This window comes from Gossypium hirsutum, chromosome D10, assembly GCF_007990345.1.
Source record: "Gossypium hirsutum isolate 1008001.06 chromosome D10, Gossypium_hirsutum_v2.1, whole genome shotgun sequence".
Taxonomy (NCBI): Eukaryota; Viridiplantae; Streptophyta; class Magnoliopsida; order Malvales; family Malvaceae; genus Gossypium; species Gossypium hirsutum.
Window position 1 is genome coordinate 64,253,816 of NC_053446.1, and position 18,296 is coordinate 64,272,111.

Consider the following 18,296-nt stretch of genomic DNA (forward strand, 5'->3'; position numbering starts at 1 on the left):
AAAATTCCCATAAAAATGAGTAGTTCTTGATATAGAATTCCCCAAAAAGCTATTTTAGAACATGGACAACAAGTTAAAAAAAGTGGAAGTGGATGTTAATTAAGAAGTAACACATATTTGGAGGGACTTAATAGAAAAAAGAGTTTAAATTATTGGATTTAAATTGAAATTAACCAAGATATTAAAAAAAATTATAGTTCTTGTCCAAATATGGACATATTATTATTGCTGATATACATATAAGAAATCCAAACGGATTCTCATTGCCATTTGTGTAGAAATCCGAGTCAGTAGTTACATAATAACTGCTGTTGTGAAATTATTATTTTTTGAAATACCTGGCAAATATTTCTTTGAAATTATTTAATTTTATTGTATTTTTAATAATTAATTCTAATGATAATTATTTAAATATGTATTACATATACGTGTAATTGTAATCTTATATATAAATCTACTTTGCATCTAAAACAAGTAAAATTGACCATTTTTAGAAGTGATTAAAAGCTTTTTGTTTAAAACATTAAATATTGAGCCATTTATGGTATATGCACACCTTTTTAAGGTAACAATTTTAAAGTATTTATTGACAAAAAAATATTTAGCAATTAATTGATTCTGAGCTGGCATTGAGCATGGGTGAACCCATCTCTCTCTCTCTCTCTTTAAAATTTGGGTCACTATTTGTGAAATGTTACCTTTTCTTACCCATTTCTTTCTTTAACTGTCACTATGATTTTTTTTTCTAAGGTGGATTTTCTCATGTATGTCCTAAATTATTTTAAGCTTGATTTAAAAAAAATCGTTCGAATGAGTATAAAATTATACAATTTTTATATGATATTTATTTAATTTGATAATCATATTTTATATTCTTTTAATATATAAATATATGCATATATTTTTCCATTCTCAATGAGCAATTTATTTTCCTTTTAGTCATACGTAAAATGTTATAGAATAAGTCATTTTTATCACAAATTAACAATTTGTTCTCAAAATCTTGAACAAGATGACAAACCCAATTGTTCAATATATCACAATTGCAAGAATTGAACTCAGAACAAAAACAACCTTTTATTTAAAAATTTAATAAAAATTGAGTTTTCAACACTAATTAAAGGATGAGTAATTTAGCAAATCATCAAAAAAATGATGATAATTTGGATCAGAAAGCCATATTTTAGAAATGTAATGATGAGAGACAAATTGCTTATTGAAATTTTCAATAACCCGCACAGTTGCTTCAGCTGTGTGTGGATCAATAACATTGCCAATAGGTTGTTTCTTCATTATCATCACTTCAATGTTGTTGTTGTTGATGCCATTGTCACTTGGTTCATCCCATTGTTTCAAGAGAATTTGGGTTAGATAGTGCAATGGTTGCTCATATTTTTACTTCATTGATTCTCCCAGTTTTTCCCATGTGATAAATGATGACAGTTCGAGAGAAACAGACACTGAGTTCGACTCTGGTATCGGGAACTTCTTCATGTATTCTTGATTTTTTTTTGCTTCTTTTATCACTTCATTTTCTATCATAAGATAAGAAAAAAAAATATTGATTGGGCATGAAAATAATATGAATAACATAAATTTCTAGCATAAGAAAAATAGTTATGATATATACATTCTTGATTTTTTTTTTTTGCATATGTTTCCACTTAATTTTCTAGCATAATAGAAAATGAAAGGAAAACTATAATTCTAACCAAATAATTAAATTATAGCAAAAGGAAAAGAAATTAAAAAAATTGAAGTATTTAAGAATAATAAGAAAACTGAAGTATTTAAGACCATGGTTGGACCATGGCAGTAGACATATGTTAAGACTATAGCTGGGTTGTGGCATTCTGATGATAAGACCATAACTGGTTTATGACACTATGGACGTATGACCATGGTTGGACCATGACAGTGTTTATATGTAAGACCATAGCTGGGCTATGGTATTCTGATGATAAGACCATAACTGAGTTATGACACTATGCACGTAAGACCATGGCAGGACTGTGGCAATGCATATATAAGACCATAGTTGGATTATGGAACAATAGGAAACGTGTACCGGGGTTTTAATCATCTTTACAGTATTCATCGGATGAAAACAAACGAGGATCTAAATGTGATGTGTGAAACGATAAGCGGTTTGTAATAGTATATATGTGTAAAAGTGGTAAATGTTGTGTTATTATTATATGTTAAAAAGATTATGTATTGTGATAGTAAGAAGTACAAATGTTATTGAAATGTGGAAAATTGATTTGAACTAATGTTTAAGCATTACTCACTTGTTGGGAGTTGTGATTGACAGGAATTTTGATAATAACCTCGTTGACAAGAAATTTGTTCATTAATCTTTTAGTTGAATTATTATTATGTTGATTCGGTAAGCTTTACTGTTCAATCGACGAACTCACTAAGCTTTATGAAAGCTTACTTGTATTATTTGTTTTGTTTCTTGTAGATAAGTTTTATGGATCGGGAGATCAGATTAGCTCGAAGAATCACACTATCCGAGAATTTTTGGTAGACTTAGATTTTGGTTTGGTATATATGGCATGTAATAGGACTCCTTTTGGATATGATGCATAAGTACTTGGTTTGTGCAAATTATACTATTAACTTATGTTTTTGTATTTGGATAACCTATGTAGGTATGCATGTTTTACTTAGGTAGAATTTGTTGATCAAGAATGAACTATAATGACACTATGATGGCTAATGATATGAAATGATATAGATGTAAGATTTTGATGTGTTAGTTGTGCTTTGTATATGAAAATATGAAAGTGAATTATAATGAAATATTGAGGTGTCTATGATGACATATTGGTTAGGCTTAGGACTGATTTTATTATATGAGTAGATTGATATTGAAGGTGTCAAATGACCTATTTGATTGTATGTTTGAGTATGGTTAGGTATGTATGCATATGGGAGAAGAAAAGAGCATGTTTTGGGTCAACTTTGGATACACACGGCCTAGGACACGGGCTATCACACGGTTATGTATCACACACGGACAACCCACACGGGTATGTGCCCTAAGCGTGTTTAAGTGTAGTATCCACACGGTTTGAGACACGACCATGTGAGGGTATTTCAATTGTTACACGGGCTAGCATACGGCTCACGTCACGACCATGTGGATTCATTTTGAATGATACACGATCTAGGATATGGTTGGCCACGCGATCATGTCCCTGCACCATACGGCTTAGGTAGTGCCACACAGCCGTGTGACCCCTGTTTTGAATTTTTTAAAAATTTTCCCTGAATATTCTAATTTGTTTCAGTTTGGTCCCTAAATGTTTGTAACTTATTTTTAGGGCTTCAAAGGCTCGATTTAAGACCCATAAATTTTTGATTTATTTCATGTTGAATCTAATCTGAATTTATGAAATTATTTTTATGATTGGATGCTAATTGAAATGAAATGTTTCAACTTGTACGGTAACACACAGTAACCCTATTTTGATAACAGAACAGGATATGTGTGTTACATAATATCTTTAAAAGACATATAATTATTCATTTAATTTTAAAACTATTCAAGTAATATTGTTTGAATAGTTATAATTCTTTTTCAAAATCAAATGATATAACTTTTGACCAATGACCAAAAGATTTATCTTTTAATTAATTACACTCATTCATTTATAGTTATTGGAACACTATAAATATTTGAAAATGTTCCAACATAAAGTTCCTTTAGTTATTGAATTTAGCTTGTGTGTTGTTTTGAAGTGGTTGTTGGATAGGAGCTATAAACCCTGGATGCTGCGGAGTCTATGCGTTGGTATTGACTGTGGTATTAACCAGTTGTTGCGTGTTCAACTCATAATTATACTTCGGCAAGCCAATTGTATGGATAATGCTCTGGCAAAAACAGGTATAAGGAGATCTTCGCTATTTAAAGCCTGGTGGTGTTTTTTGAGATTGATTGAGTTGTAGTTGATTGCTTCATGTCGGTTTGTTCTTTAAAGTGTAAGAGTACTATGGATGTTTTGTAATCTTGCCGTCTTTGAAAGAGGTTGGAATTCGCCAATTTCCTTCCGTGTTTCTTATCTTTATATTGACTAAGGAAAAAAAATCCACTTCCACTTCTTTAACTTGTAATCAATGTTCTAAAATAGCTTTATAGGAAATTGTATGTCGAGAAAGGCGAGAACGACGGATGCCGAATAGAAGCAGTTGTCGTAGCTATCGATGGCCACTTTGCAGATAGTAAAAGGTCGGCCTCATCAAAAGAGCAATAGGAAGCTACTAGGAGGTACTGTTAGACACTTTGATAATAACGACCCCCTCTATAGTTGTTTGCTGGCTGGTTGGTTGGCTGAAGAGCGTCGTGTGTTGCCAAGCAAGCTCTACAAGGTAAAACCTTTGATAGTCTAAACATCTACACATACAAAGATATATGATATAAGCTTCCATATACACATGCATATAGATCTTTTAGTTTTATTTTGTCAAGAAAATGATATTTCTATGTTGTTTGGATTCAATTAAAATACAATATCTCAACTGAAAGATACTTAGAAAATGGGGAAAAACAACTAGTCTTCTATCATTTTTATCCTATTCTATGTGGTTGGATTCAAATTTCAATACTAGATTGGATCAATTTCATATAGGTTGATACAAAATTTTGATATTTTATTTCAATTTTTTATATTTTTCTTTAATTATTTTTTTTTCTATAGCTCTATTAAAAATATAATTGTCCTCTATCATTTTTATCCTATTCTATGTGGTTGGATTCAAATTTTAATACTAGATTCTATCAAATTCATATAGATTGATAAAAAATTAAAAACATTACACCATGAATTAGAGATAAAAATAATGATTAGGAAAATGTTAAAAGAGATGATTAATAAAAAAATGTTCTTTTTTTTAGAAAAAGGTATAATTTATTTTACCTGAATTAATTAAGGATGAATGAAGATGACGCCCATTTTTTCCCATGCACACAGTACTTAGTTTTTGTACGGTATTGATGCCCCGCTGGGTCATAATAATACTGCACCTATCATCATCATCAACCATTTCTTATCAATGTAAAATTTTCATTATATATTTATTTACTGCACAACATACAAAAGGGTTAGTTAATTATAGATAATTTAAGAAAAAAAGAGCAAAACAACTATCCAAACTCTAGTCCATATACTACCTGTTGTCAAGGAGGCTTTAGTATTATCAGTAAAGTTCAAAGTTATGGGTCGCATTTTACTATTTATAATTGTTATATGTGAGTCTATAGTTCTATCATACACAATTGTCAGGTGTGGTTCTATCTAACTTGTTTGTGTTTTTTATTGGTTTGATTTTGTTTGTAATTGTTTGTGCGTGTATTGTATTATATTTGTACTTATAAACTCTCAAGAAAAAGAAGATACCTCTGATTTGACCGTTGAAATCTCAATACCATTTCATTTGCTTGAAAAAATAAAACTAAAAGATCTATAGAATCTATATGCATGTATATATGGAAGCATATATCATATATCTTTGTATGTATAGATTATCAAAGGTTTTACCCTGTACAGCCTGCTTGACAGCACAAGGCGCTCATCAGAAGCAAGTAACCAACAACCAACTATAGCAGGGGGTCGTTGTTGTCAAAGTGCCTAACAGTACCTCCATGTAGCTTCCTATTGCTCTTTTGATGAGGCTGATCTTTTACTATCTGCAAAGTGGCCACCGATAGCGGTGATAATTGCTCCGGTTCGGCATCCGCCGTTCTCACATTTCTTGATATACAATTTCCTAGAAAGCTATTTTAAAACATTGGTTACAAGTTAAAGAATTGGAAGTGGATGTCAATTAAATAGCACATATTTGGAGGGACTTAATAGAAAATGAGTTTAAATTATTGGATTTAAATTGAAATTAACGAAGATATAAAAGAAAAAACTTTGGAGCTCTTGTCCAAATACAGACATATTATTATTGCTATTAAATCTACATGGATTCTCATTGCCATTTGTGTAGAAATCTGAGTCAAATCCGAGTCAACATGTATTATGTAACTGTTGTTTTGAAATTAATTTTTTCGAAACACTTGTCAAATATTTTTTTACAGTTAATTACCAAAAAACAGTAAGTATTTTTTTAAAAGTTGACAGGGTTAACTATTTAAATTAATTAATAACATTATAGAAGTAAAGGGATTAAATTATGCCGAAAACTAAAGTATGTAAATTAAATTTTAAGTTTCAAAATAGCTTAGGAGTTAAATTTGAAATTAATCATTGTTAAAACCTAAAAGAAAGGGAAACCACTTATTAATCTATAAAATTATTAGAGTATTCAAATTATATATAATTATATAATATTTTAATTAAAAAATTGATGATATTAATAATCGAGATTAATTAATGACATCTTATAAATTAGGATCAAATTATGTTAGAAATTAAATTATAAATATTAAATTTCAAAATTAAAATATATTAGAGGGAACAAAACTAAAATCTAATTATTTATAGTAAAAGAAAAAAGTAAAGTGATCTTCGAATGTGCCACGTGACAAAATTTTCCATTTCGATTTAGTATATAGATTAAATATAAAAGTGTGGTCCATTTCGAAATTTTCCATTTCGACTTAGTCACGAGCGGAAAATGCAGAGCAGAAAGGCCAAGGATGCTCAAAAGAAAATAGTTGAGCTCGAGAGGTAGCTCAAGGCTAAGGCAGAGGAAGCTGCAAAATGGAGCAATAAGCTTGAGGAGGTTGGTAACTCATTGATGGACCAGATGATAAAAATTCAGAAAACACTAGGTCCCTTCGACTGAACAGGCATCAACTTTGATAGAGCGAAGATATCTAAGGTTCATTCTGTGTGCCTTTCTGATACTATGATAATTCTATGTCGGTTTTAGATCGTTGAGAATCGATGATATGGCTGCACTATGGATTACGCAGGAAGAGGAACTTCAAAATAGGATAATTCAACTGGAGAAAGAATTATCTCGAAAACAAGCATTGGACTCGGAAGTTGAGCGTCTAAGCGGATCATTGGATGTAATTGGCAAAATGGAAGATGGAGATTACGTAAATGTTCTAAGGAAGCTGGAGGAATACCTTAAGGATGTAGAGACATTGAATCGATCTCTTATTGCAAGAGAATATCGGAGCAACGATCAGATGCAGGAAGTTTGAGCAAGATTGATCACTGTAAGCTATTTTTCTTCACTTACTAAAATACTTTCCACTCGAATTTCATTGCAAGAACCCCGAAGTTGTTCAAACATTTGACCTTATATGTTAATAGATGGTAATTGCGTTGCAAACTAATGGTTTCTACTGTTGTCATGGTGTAGTATATTATGGAATCTGAATCAGCCATTGGAATCAAAAGAATGGGAGAACTTAATCCAGAACCTTTTTTAGACGAATGCAAGAAGAAATTTGCTGTTAATTACTGGTGTTTGAAGTCCGAGCAATTATTCTCGTTGTGGCAACAACATATCAGAAATCCACTGTGGCATCCTTTCAAGAGCATTCATACATCATATCTTGATTATCTTTTTTGTACTTTATACATGAAAGTCTGCACATTACAGACTACTCATCTTGTGGTAATGATATTGAAACGAGAAATCGTTCTTCATTAAACCGTAAATCTTTTTCCTTTACGCATCATTGCTGCAAGTGTTGCAGAACCACTTCGAAACACATCAGGGTTTTTATCGACGAAAACCCTTATGGAATGATCTTTTGAGGTTTGGGTTCATAGGCAACTTTCAACATGGACACATTAGTAACCAGTGTAGTTTTACTTCATTTTTTTGTGTGAATCAGTTAATAGTTGATGAAGATAATGAAGGATTGAAGGAATTGAGAAATGAATGGGGTGAAACGATCTACATGGCCGTAACTGTTGCATTACTGGAAATGGAAGAGTACAATCCAAGTGGGAGATACATAGTTTTTGAACTTTGGAATTTCAAAGATGATCGAAAAGCCAGCTTAAAAGAAGCTATTGAGATCCTCATCCACCATTTACAGAACAAACTGAGTCGATCCCTGTACTTCTCGAACTAATGGTAAGCTGAGATGCTCCTGGTGCCAGACTATCAACAAGCCAAGCTAATCCCTGTATTTTGCTTAACATTTCCATGTAGTTAATCTTATTTTCCTAATATATAATCAAATGACCAGTATTTTGTTTAACCCTCAAACATACTGCGTGGAAGCAAGTTATTCATTTTCTAAAATGTTCCAATGAAAAACACTATGAATTGCATGAATTGTTCATATGTCCTATGAATTATAAAGGAATGCTGTTGAATTCCCATCGATACATACATACATATTCGTGAAGTATGTTCCAATATAATATCAATATTGGGATTTATGTTTTATAGAGCAACATTATTGATTGGTAATATACATTGGTTCCAAGGCAAACCCAAATATTTTAAAATTTAACCTGTAGCAAATCAAACTTAACAGTAACTCGATTGTAATGTGAAGTCAAATATGAAAGTAACATTGGTTTATATATATTTTTTTCTCTAAATTCTAATAATCAAGTTGGGATAAGTGATAAACACTGAGCTTGCCACGTGTGTTAAACCACGTTTTCATTATGTGCCACTTCAAAGACATCGGGCCTCTATTCAGGGTGGCATAGTCGGGACGTCGGTTTTTTACTGGAATATATTAAAAAATTAAATACCGAAATAAGTTGTCAGATAGATTAATTATCAAAATGGTATGTTTGTTTAATGGCGCCTATCTGATAGGCGCCAATAAATTTTTATAATAATTTTTTTTTTGATGACGCCTATTTGGTAGGCGCCAATGAATTTTTAATATTAAAATTTTCTTTTAATAAATTATTATTAATTTTTTTCCCGGATCAGTATATGATCCGGGTATAGATACGAGGCGCGAGTAGTTGCGCCTATCTCGAAGGCGCCAATGGTAGCGCTTATCTGACAGACGCCAATGGTAGAGCCTATCTGATAGGCGCCACTGCTTCTCATTTTTTCCCTGTATTTTGACTCGTTGACCATATTTTTACCTGTATATATATTTAAATATTTTAATAAAAATAAAAAATCAATATTTTATTTAAACAAAAAAAATTTAATATAAAAAATTGATTCGTGCCTGTGAGATAGGTGCGATTAAAAAATAATTTTAATATAAAAAATTGATTCGCGCCTGTCAGATAGGCGCGATTAAAATTTTTTTAATATAAAAAATTGATTGGCACCTGTAAGATAGGCACGGTTATAAAAAACATACCATTTCGGTAATTAATCTATCTGACAACCTACTTCGGTATTTAATTTTTTTAAAAATATATTTGGGTAAAAAAACTCCCAAGTTGATACAAAAAAAAATTAAATAAGTTAACAGTAACTATATGATTAAAAGAGTCAGTTATGATTAAACTTTTAATAAAATGATTTTTAATTTTTTTATAAACTTATATGTTAAAATCACCAAATACTAAACTAAACACAACAATTTAATCCTAAATTACTAATAAATTAAATTTGTAAAGTAAGAGATGAAATTCATAATTAAAAGATTATAAAGGTCCCCATTTTTGTATTTTTTTCCCATTGAAGGGACAACACCATGGTGGTGTTGCAGCAGCAGAACACAGGGCATTGGCGCCCACCTGTCAGGCGCCACTAGTGGTGCCTATTTGACAGGGCCACCCGAAAATCTATTTTTTACTCGTATTTTAATTCGTTAACCGTATTTTTATATATATATATTTATATTTAAATATTTTTAATAAAAATAAAAAATAATATTTTATTTAAACCAAAAAAATTTATTATAAAAAAATTATTAGCGCCTGTCAGATAAACGCATTAAAAACAATATAATTTTAATAATTAATATATCTGACAACCTATTTTGGTATTTAATTTTTTTTTAATAAAAAACCCTCAGGACGTGGTAGCATACTACAGGCCCTCGTTAGAAAAAATCCCACATCGCTAAATAACTATAACAGAAAAGCATATATATAAGTAAAAGAAGCATCACTTGGTTGTCTCTTCGGGGACATCCGATAAAATTGGAACGATACAGAGAAGATTAGCATGGCCCCTGCGCAAGGATGACACGCACAAATCGAGAAATGGTCCAAATTTTTTTCCTTTTTTTTTTCCCACATTTTTACAGCTCTGTTTCTTTTTTTTTTCCTGGGTTTGGTATTCATATTCATGGGGTTTTGTGCACTTAATATTGCAATTAGAGTTTTCTTTCTTTCTTTTACTGGGTTCGGTCTGTTTTACTCTCTTGAACTGTGGATTTGATTTTTTTTTTTTGCCATTTTTTCAGCGTTGTTGCCTTTTTTCCCCCTGGGTTTAGTTTTCATGTTCATGGGTTCAGCGCACTTAAGATTGGATTAGAGTTTTTTTTTTCCTTTTTACTGGGTTTTGGCCAGTTTTACTCTGTTGAGCCGTGAATACCTCAAGTTTTCTGGGAATAAATTTTTGCTTATATATTTGCTGGTCAACAGTGCTAATTTTCCGATATATTGCCCAGAATTGAAGGAAGAAGGTCCAATTTTGCTTTTCATCCTTCTACTACTATCTTAAGATTTAAAAGAAATTCGATTAAACAATTTCTTCCAATAAAATTAAACAAGAATGCCCAGAAATTGACCTGCACACTTAGAGATGTTTCTCTTTGAAAAAAAATTCAAACAGGGGTTTAAAATTTGCAATGTGTTTTATGTAAATCAAATGATATCCTGAATTTTGCTAAGGGTGCTTCATATCCTTGAATCCTTTTTTTTTCTTGGCAAGTGATTCATTGAGTTTTTGTGATCAAATTTCATGCTTCCTTTTTTAGTATGGGAATTTGTGGGAAAATGCTTGGCAATATGGAAATGAAACCAATTTCCATTTCCAAAGGCACCAGCAAAGTGGTGAAGCTTATTGTTGAAAAATTCTTCAATAATGTCAATAATGAAAAAGTAGAAAATGGAAAAACAGAGAATAATTTTGGTTCTTCATGCTATTTGTAGTTATAGTGAATGGATTTCTTTGATTTTAGTGACTAATATTATGATTCCAACATTTGGGGTTTTAATCTCAGTACATGAACTTGGCTTTGCTTCTTAGTGTTATTGTTCAACTTTTTAGGATACCTCTGTCTTAATCCATTTATGTGATTTGATAATGATATTTGCAGGCACTTAAATCTTCCATTGAAATGGAGAACACCAACTACGAGGAGGATCTGAAGAATGATCGCAGGCTTGTTTGCAGTCTCATATACGAGATTAATTGCAGAAAAGAACAGTTGTCCCAAATGGAACGTGAATATAACGAGATGACCGCAACTCTTCGAGGACTCATCAATGGCCTCATAGCAAAAATTAACTCCAAGGACAGTAATCTGTGGGGTTGGGAGCTTCAATATAATGTAACTGTGAGACAGTTGAAGGGCAAGAATGCTGCGTTGCGCCTTGCGTTTGCTGAAGGTACTTTAGATTATATATGCGTATGTAGTGAGCAGAATACTATGTGTTAATTGAATCGTTTGGTACCCTTTGATTGATCTTAGGGAAGGGGATATAAATGTCAGGATTTGAACCCCAAACTTAGCTTTTATTACGGGAACCCGATCAATTTAGGCTCGGATAAGCTTAATGTGTTCAGAACCAGATAAGAACATAATATATGGGAACACTTTGGCCATACGAGGCTAATGCTTATATGATTCGCATTACAGACTACATGCTCGTAGTGATAACTCTTCTGTAAGTACTATTAGTTGAATAGCTTTATGATGTATTAATCTATAAAATCTGGGTGTCATATTATGTGTTCCATTGCTATGTTAATCTATGTAATAACAATATTATGAAGTAAGGCAATTTTGTGTACATTATATTGGGATGCAAGCTGAATTCCCATTAATCAGCTTCAACCATACATACATATACATATATATATATGAAGTTAAGAACGTTAGTGCTGTTAAATGGTACATTACTCAGATTGGTAATATATTGGCGCCGAATGTTCTAAAATTTAACCAGCATTACTGGTAATATATTAGTGCCAAATTTGACTAATTATTATTGATATATCTTCAAAAATTTCAGATTTGATAAAGATAAAATGGCAATAATGAATAAAAATACCGACTTTTTGAGATCTTATTTAACGAAGGGAAGTTGAATGTGGAAACCAAATCGACCTAAGGGAAATAAAAGCAAAATATGGAAAAGTTTTCTCGGGAAAACAAGTGTTATCCTTCATATATCTTGATGATTCTCTAACTTCGCCAATTTCCCCCCCTAAGTTTACAGCAAGAAGAAGAAAAAGAAGACAAACGGCAACGTTAATCTATTTTCATCCCAGGTTAATTTTTTTGTAAATTAAACATTTTTTGTATACATTTTGTTACCTATTTATTTTATGTTTTTGAAGTTTCCATTGCCATTTCTACCTTTCCAAAATGGTGTCTTTTTACTTGTTTTTTACTGGGTTTTTGGCATTTGTTCCATAGAATAAATTTCTTTGATTTTAGGGTTCTATTTGTATTTTTTTTGTATGAATTTGAACTTGAGTTAACCATAAAAATTCCACCTTTAATCCCAATATATGAACTTGGCTTTGCTTCTTATGGTTATTATTTGTTTAATTTTTTAAGATACCTTCTTGAGATCTGATTATTTAATCCATTTATGTGATTGATAATGATATTTTCAGGCACTTAATCTTCCATTAAAATGGAGAAAACCAACTACGAGCTGGAGCTGAAGAACGAGCGAAGGCGTGTTTGCAGTCTCTTATATGAGATTGATCGCAGAAAACAACAGTCATTCGAAATGGAACGTAAATATAACAATACGACTGCGACTCTTCAAGGACTCATTGATGGCCTCATAGCGAAAATTAACTCCAAGGACAGTTGTTTGTGGGATTGGGAGCTTCGATATAATGAAACCATGAGACAGTTGAAGGGCGAGAACGCGGCGTTGCGCCGTGTGTTTGCCGAAGGTACTTTAGATTATATATGCAAACATTAGTGAGCATAATACTATGTATTAATCGAATCGGGTGGTACAATGAACGGCATGTTGTCTTTTGATGTTACACGATTTGCATCTAGAGCTTTGATTGATCTTAGGGTCATTCTTTTGGTACGAAAGAAGTCACGGATTAAGGATTGGGAAGGGGATAAAATTTACAGGATTCGAATCCCGAACTTACCTTTTATTACTGGAACTGGATATATTTAGGCTTGGATAAGCTTTAATGTGTTCGGCACCTTTCCAACTTGTTTTCTTTTATGCAGAAAATCGAAAGGAAAAGGCTGAAAACTATAAGCTGAGGTGTGAACTTAGACGGCGAACCAAGGAACTCAAAGATTATAAATCTCAGAATGATAACAATATGGAACGAAGAAGCTTTTTGAATGAAATTGAAGCGGTTAGCATACTCAGTCTTAATTTTCGTTTTTGATATATGAACTATCTTTTATCGAGATTCGCTGGGAAAACCTGCAGTTAAATTGTTGATGGTTATGATTTGCCAAGTGGACATTTAACAATGTGGATTGTATCTGATACAGCCGAAAGAGAATGTGCCTTGTCGAGATCTTATTGAACTCGAGAAAACTACGAGCGATCAGATTGCTGCTCTAAAGGAACAATTGGAGGAAACATCAGAGGCATTGAAAGATATGGAAAGCCGATACAGTTGTCTTACGGTGAAACAAATCTTAACTAATCAAGAAGTGCAAGATGCTCGAAAAGAATCGATAAATGTATTTCCTCGTTTTCCTTTGTTTTCTTGGATGTTTTATTTCTTTAGGTGCAAGAAATACCTCTTCGGAATCAGGTATGAAAGTGTTAAACCAAAGACTTCTCTGGTTCTTGATATGCAGGGTCTTAATGATGTATTGACAAGCCGAACAACTCTTGTAGTAAAAAGAATGGGAGAGATCGATCAAAAAGCTTTTGAAGTTGCTAGCTCTGGGAAGTTCCCGAACGAAGATTGGCAAGAAACGTGTGCTAAATTATGTTCATTATGGCAACAAAACGTGCAGGATCCGAAATGGCACCCGTTTAAGATGATCAATATCCGAGGCAACTTGCAGGTATGGTGCATACACCAACTATTCTGTTATCTGGTTATCGAAAATCCGTTTTTCTACTAAACGTGCTAAACATGTATGTCAGAATCGAGCCAGTTTATTACTCAAACTTATATATATTAAGGGGATGGCTACTCGGTAGTGTAGGAAATAGTAGATGAAGACGACGAGAAGCTGAAGGAGTTGAGAAATGAATACGGTGATGTCGTGTACGAGGCTGTTAGCACCGCATTGATGGAAATGAACGAATATAATGCGAGCGGAAGGTATGCAGTCCCCGAGATTTGGAACAGAAAGGAAGGAAGGAAAGCCACCATGAAAGAAATCATTCAGTACGTAATCGGGCAACTGAAGATTCATAAGCGTAAACGAAAGCAAATTCCGTGATCTCGATCGCGCTATTTACATGGTAAGCTTACCTATCCTTTACTGTCAATCACTAATTTGTTCATGTTCGCTTTTTACATATCATGAAAACTAATCATTTCGAGATTTGTGGTTGTCATTCCCAACAACTTTGTTTTCAATACTTTTTAATATCATTTTAGATTTTAAAACTCTTTTCCAAGTTAAATACTAATAGATATATAAATATATATATTATAGCCCCATGTTATTCAATATTTAACATTATCTAACCTTTAAATTAATGACTTTGATTATGTATTGATAAAATTTAATTTTGAAAGTAAAAATAGAGAAACTAAGTTTCAAATGTACGAAGTGTGTAAGAACTTCGAGTATATTTTAATTTTTAAATTTTTTACTTTATAATTTAATACAAATAAATAATCAATCTAATGCAAAACAATGAGAGGCTAATCTTTTTAACATGTCTACATCCTCATTTAATAAATGATTTTAATTTTTATATAATTCTCATTCAGCTTAATGTAGTATTTAAGTTGATTATTAGTAGCGAAGTCAAAACAATATTTTATTTTGAGGGTTGAAATCAAATTGAATATATTTACGATAGTGAAAATGTAATTTTATTATTTTAATAGTCTATTAATAATTTTATAATTATTAATTTAAAATTTTACAAATTATATAGGGGCTTAAATGAAAATTTTTTCATTTTAAGGAAACTGGCATCGGTGATTATAATAAGAATTAAATTTTGACCTATGAGGTTATACATTATTTTTTAGTAATTGATTTTTTTTTTCGTTTTGGGTAACATTTTCCCTGTGCTTTCATTTAGTTGCCTCGTTTTTTCTTACCCTTTATTTGCTAATAAAACACAAACGTTTACATTGGGACCATAATTTCATGCAGAAAGGGAAAAGACTTTGCCATTCCCTAATATCCTTCTCTAAGCAAACGAGGTCTATGTACTAGTGACAAATGGGTTCATATCGGTCTCTCTTCGGATTAGGTTTAACTCCTATTTGGACCGGTTTAAGTTTGACTATTTAGAATTTGGATAATTTCGAGTTTAGATTGCCTCAATTTAAAATAAGTATTTAGACTAGTTGATCTACGAATCGGTTGAACAAACGATCGAGTTGATTTTTTAAAATATAAAATTTTTAATTTTTAATAGTTTGTTCAATTGATGGACTGTTTAAATTGAGTAGAGGTGGTTTCTATTGCATACAATCTAATGAAAGACTCCTATAAGGTAAAAAATACAAAAATTTACAAAAATGATTTAAAGTTTAGGTCAATAATTTAATGAAAAATAGACATGATTAGTGGTGAAGCCCCGGTCCCTCTAAAATAGAATATTTTTCATTTAAGTCTTTTATAATTTATAAAATTTTAAATTAGTAATGGTAAAATTGTACTTTTCTCCCCTAAAATTGATAAAAAAATGATTTAACCTTTCAAAAATTATAAATATATAGATTATTAAAATGATAAAAATTATATTTTTATTATCGCAAAAATATACAATTTAATTCCGTCCAAAACAATTTTCTGACTTCATGTTGGATACCATTATCTTAATAGAAAAGGTAAAAATATTGAGTATACAATAATTAGGTTGAACAATTTTTGTTGGGAATATATGTTAAATAAAATATAGATTAACTATTATTTGTAAAATGGCAAAAGAATAAATTATAAAGTGTACACATGAGGTTGATTTCGTAAAACTAAAAATTACTAATTCTTTTTACATCTTTGTCAACTATTATACACTTGAGATGGTAAGAGCCTTTTCTATTGTAATTAGTGGTTAATGGTTCGATCGTTGTTTTGAGTATGGAACAACTTTAAAACTTGTGACCAGCATCTACCCCGTTAATCGGCTTATAGAATGCGGAGTGTTAGTTACTGGGCTCACTCTAATAGATACATCGAGAAATTAAAAAAAATGGAATAAAAATTATAGTAAATTTAACATTTGAAGTTGTTTAAAGTTATAAATTAAATTAGTAATATATAAGAGATATTTTTATTTGTGTTTATAGAGAATTGAAGGAATAAAATTTTAATATTAACCATAAATTAGCGAATAATATCTTCAAAATTTAACGTTATAATAGTGAAATAATATCAAACATGCAATCGATTACATTATTTTATTTTTAATTTTTATTAAATATAGTCAACATTATATTTGAAAATCAATATTACATATTGAGAATTAATTATTATGAACACTTCATTGGGGTTTTTCTTTTTACATTAATAAAATAAAATAAATAAATAAATACCAGAATAAGATAAGGGGATTAATATTTATGACAATAGGCAAATGAAATAGTGAAATATCGGTGTCACTTGACCAATCGACGGCACCACTTTATTAAAAAAATTTTCGGGTGCAACCTGATCAATCGACGACACTAAACTAAAATGTGATGATCTAAAAACTCCAGGGGCCTTAAATGTAAGTTTTTCGTTTTAATTGGCGGTTGATTCAAACTTTAAAAGGATAAATTTCACCCTAAATCCCCCTTATTACATTAATTTCAGTAAGACATTAATTGTTTATGGTTCCTTTCCCCTCATTTACCTTGGGTTCTTCTTCCATGGAATATTGTTAACACCATCTCAATATTCTAATCTTCTACCGTCTTTCTTTTCAAGTATTCCCAATGGAACAACTGGCATTCTTTTAATTTTATCAGATTCCTTCACCCATATGGTAATTAACAATATACAATTTGCCTTCCTCTCCTTCTAAACTACCCATTTCATAATTTTATTGCAATTTGTTGTTTACAAACAAGACGTCTTGTCGTTTAACTATTTCATTTCACTATTCTCATAAATATTAATCTCTTTATCCTATCCTGTATTTATTTATTTTATATTATATTATTAACGTAAAAAATCTTTTATTGTGACTTGTGGAAACGTGGAATGAAAATCAAGTAGGGTTTTTTTTTAGTTTTTCTTGAATTAAAATGCAACCAATAAGAATAATTGATATTTTAATTTAATAAAAATAAAAATAATTAATGTTTGAGTATTTAATTTTAAAAATGATCAAGATGTAATTACAACAATTAATTTTAAAAGTTATTAAAGATATTTATATATGTCAATTTTTTATAATTATTAATGACATACATATAAATTAATTAATAGTGTGTCTCTCAAAGATGATATTAATAACGGCGGAGTCAGAAAATGTTTTTGAGAGACCGGAATTAATATGAAAATATACAATTTAATTAATTTAATAGTTTTTATAATATTTAAAGAATTAATTTTTTTATCATTTTAAGGAAGAACCAAATATAATCTTATTTTTATTAATTTAAAATTTTATAAATTATAAATATTATACATAATATTTTTTTTTATTTTACGGACCGGATACTGTCGGCTCCTATAACTATGTAAGCGTTGAAAACATCCTTCCTTATTGCATGTCTTTTTCTACTTTGGCAGTGGTGTGCTTTCTTTGATTCTAGCTGCCCATTTTAGATAAAATTTCCAAAAAGATATTATATGAGAAATAGTTGGTTGAAGAAAGAAAAAGCAAAAAAGGCAGAAAAAATAAAAAATAAAAAATAAAAAAATGGAAAATGACCTTGCATGAAACTACTCATGCAATTGGTTCAACTCATTCACTCTACCTTTCAAAAGCTTTATTTAATACATGGATGCTTAATAATTCATTTATTTAATAACTTATTTTAGGGATCGAACATATGTCTTTTTTATTTTCTAGTTTATTTTCTATTTCAGTATATTTTACATCTAAACTATATAGATTTTTTTATATAGATAT

The 18,296-nt window shown here is 30.7% G+C and overlaps 1 protein-coding gene and 1 non-coding gene across 4 annotated transcripts; both read left to right on the plus strand.

Annotated features, from left to right (window-relative positions):
- The first annotated feature begins 9,965 nt into the window (after positions 1 to 9,965).
- Positions 9,966 to 15,644, plus strand: LOC107934400 (factor of DNA methylation 1). 3 transcript variants are annotated; one of them, XM_041103603.1, is made up of 8 exons: positions 9,966 to 10,121; positions 11,180 to 11,471; positions 12,709 to 12,999; positions 13,298 to 13,431; positions 13,574 to 13,768; positions 13,889 to 14,101; positions 14,246 to 14,507; positions 15,380 to 15,644. In XM_041103603.1, the coding sequence occupies exons 3-7, from the start codon at positions 12,729 to 12,731 to the stop codon at positions 14,483 to 14,485; spliced, it is 1,053 nt and encodes a 350-aa protein (XP_040959537.1). In that variant the 5' UTR covers positions 9,966 to 10,121; positions 11,180 to 11,471; positions 12,709 to 12,728; the 3' UTR covers positions 14,486 to 14,507; positions 15,380 to 15,644. The 3 variants fall into 3 exon arrangements, with proteins under 3 accessions (XP_040959537.1, XP_040959536.1, XP_040959538.1); XM_041103602.1 differs by lacking the exon at positions 15,380 to 15,644 and adding an exon at positions 12,299 to 12,357 and having other exon boundaries at positions 14,246 to 14,694; XM_041103604.1 differs by lacking the exon at positions 15,380 to 15,644 and having other exon boundaries at positions 14,241 to 15,075.
- Positions 10,031 to 10,133, plus strand: LOC121222682 (U6 spliceosomal RNA). The gene has a single exon (XR_005920041.1). It is a non-coding gene; the product is annotated as a U6 spliceosomal RNA (small nuclear RNA).
- Positions 15,645 to 18,296: the final 2,652 nt, after the last annotated feature.

Excerpts from the sequence above, each read along its gene's own strand:
- LOC107934400 (XM_041103603.1), top strand. The coding sequence starts at position 12,729 with ATGGAGAAAACCAACTACGAGCTGGAGCTGAAGAACGAGCGAAGGCGT. Across the intron at positions 13,432-13,573 it reads TTTTGAATGAAATTGAAGCG|CCGAAAGAGAATGTGCCTTG; the intron begins GTTAGCATACTC and ends TATCTGATACAG. Across the intron at positions 13,769-13,888 it reads CTCGAAAAGAATCGATAAAT|GGTCTTAATGATGTATTGAC; the intron begins GTATTTCCTCGT and ends CTTGATATGCAG.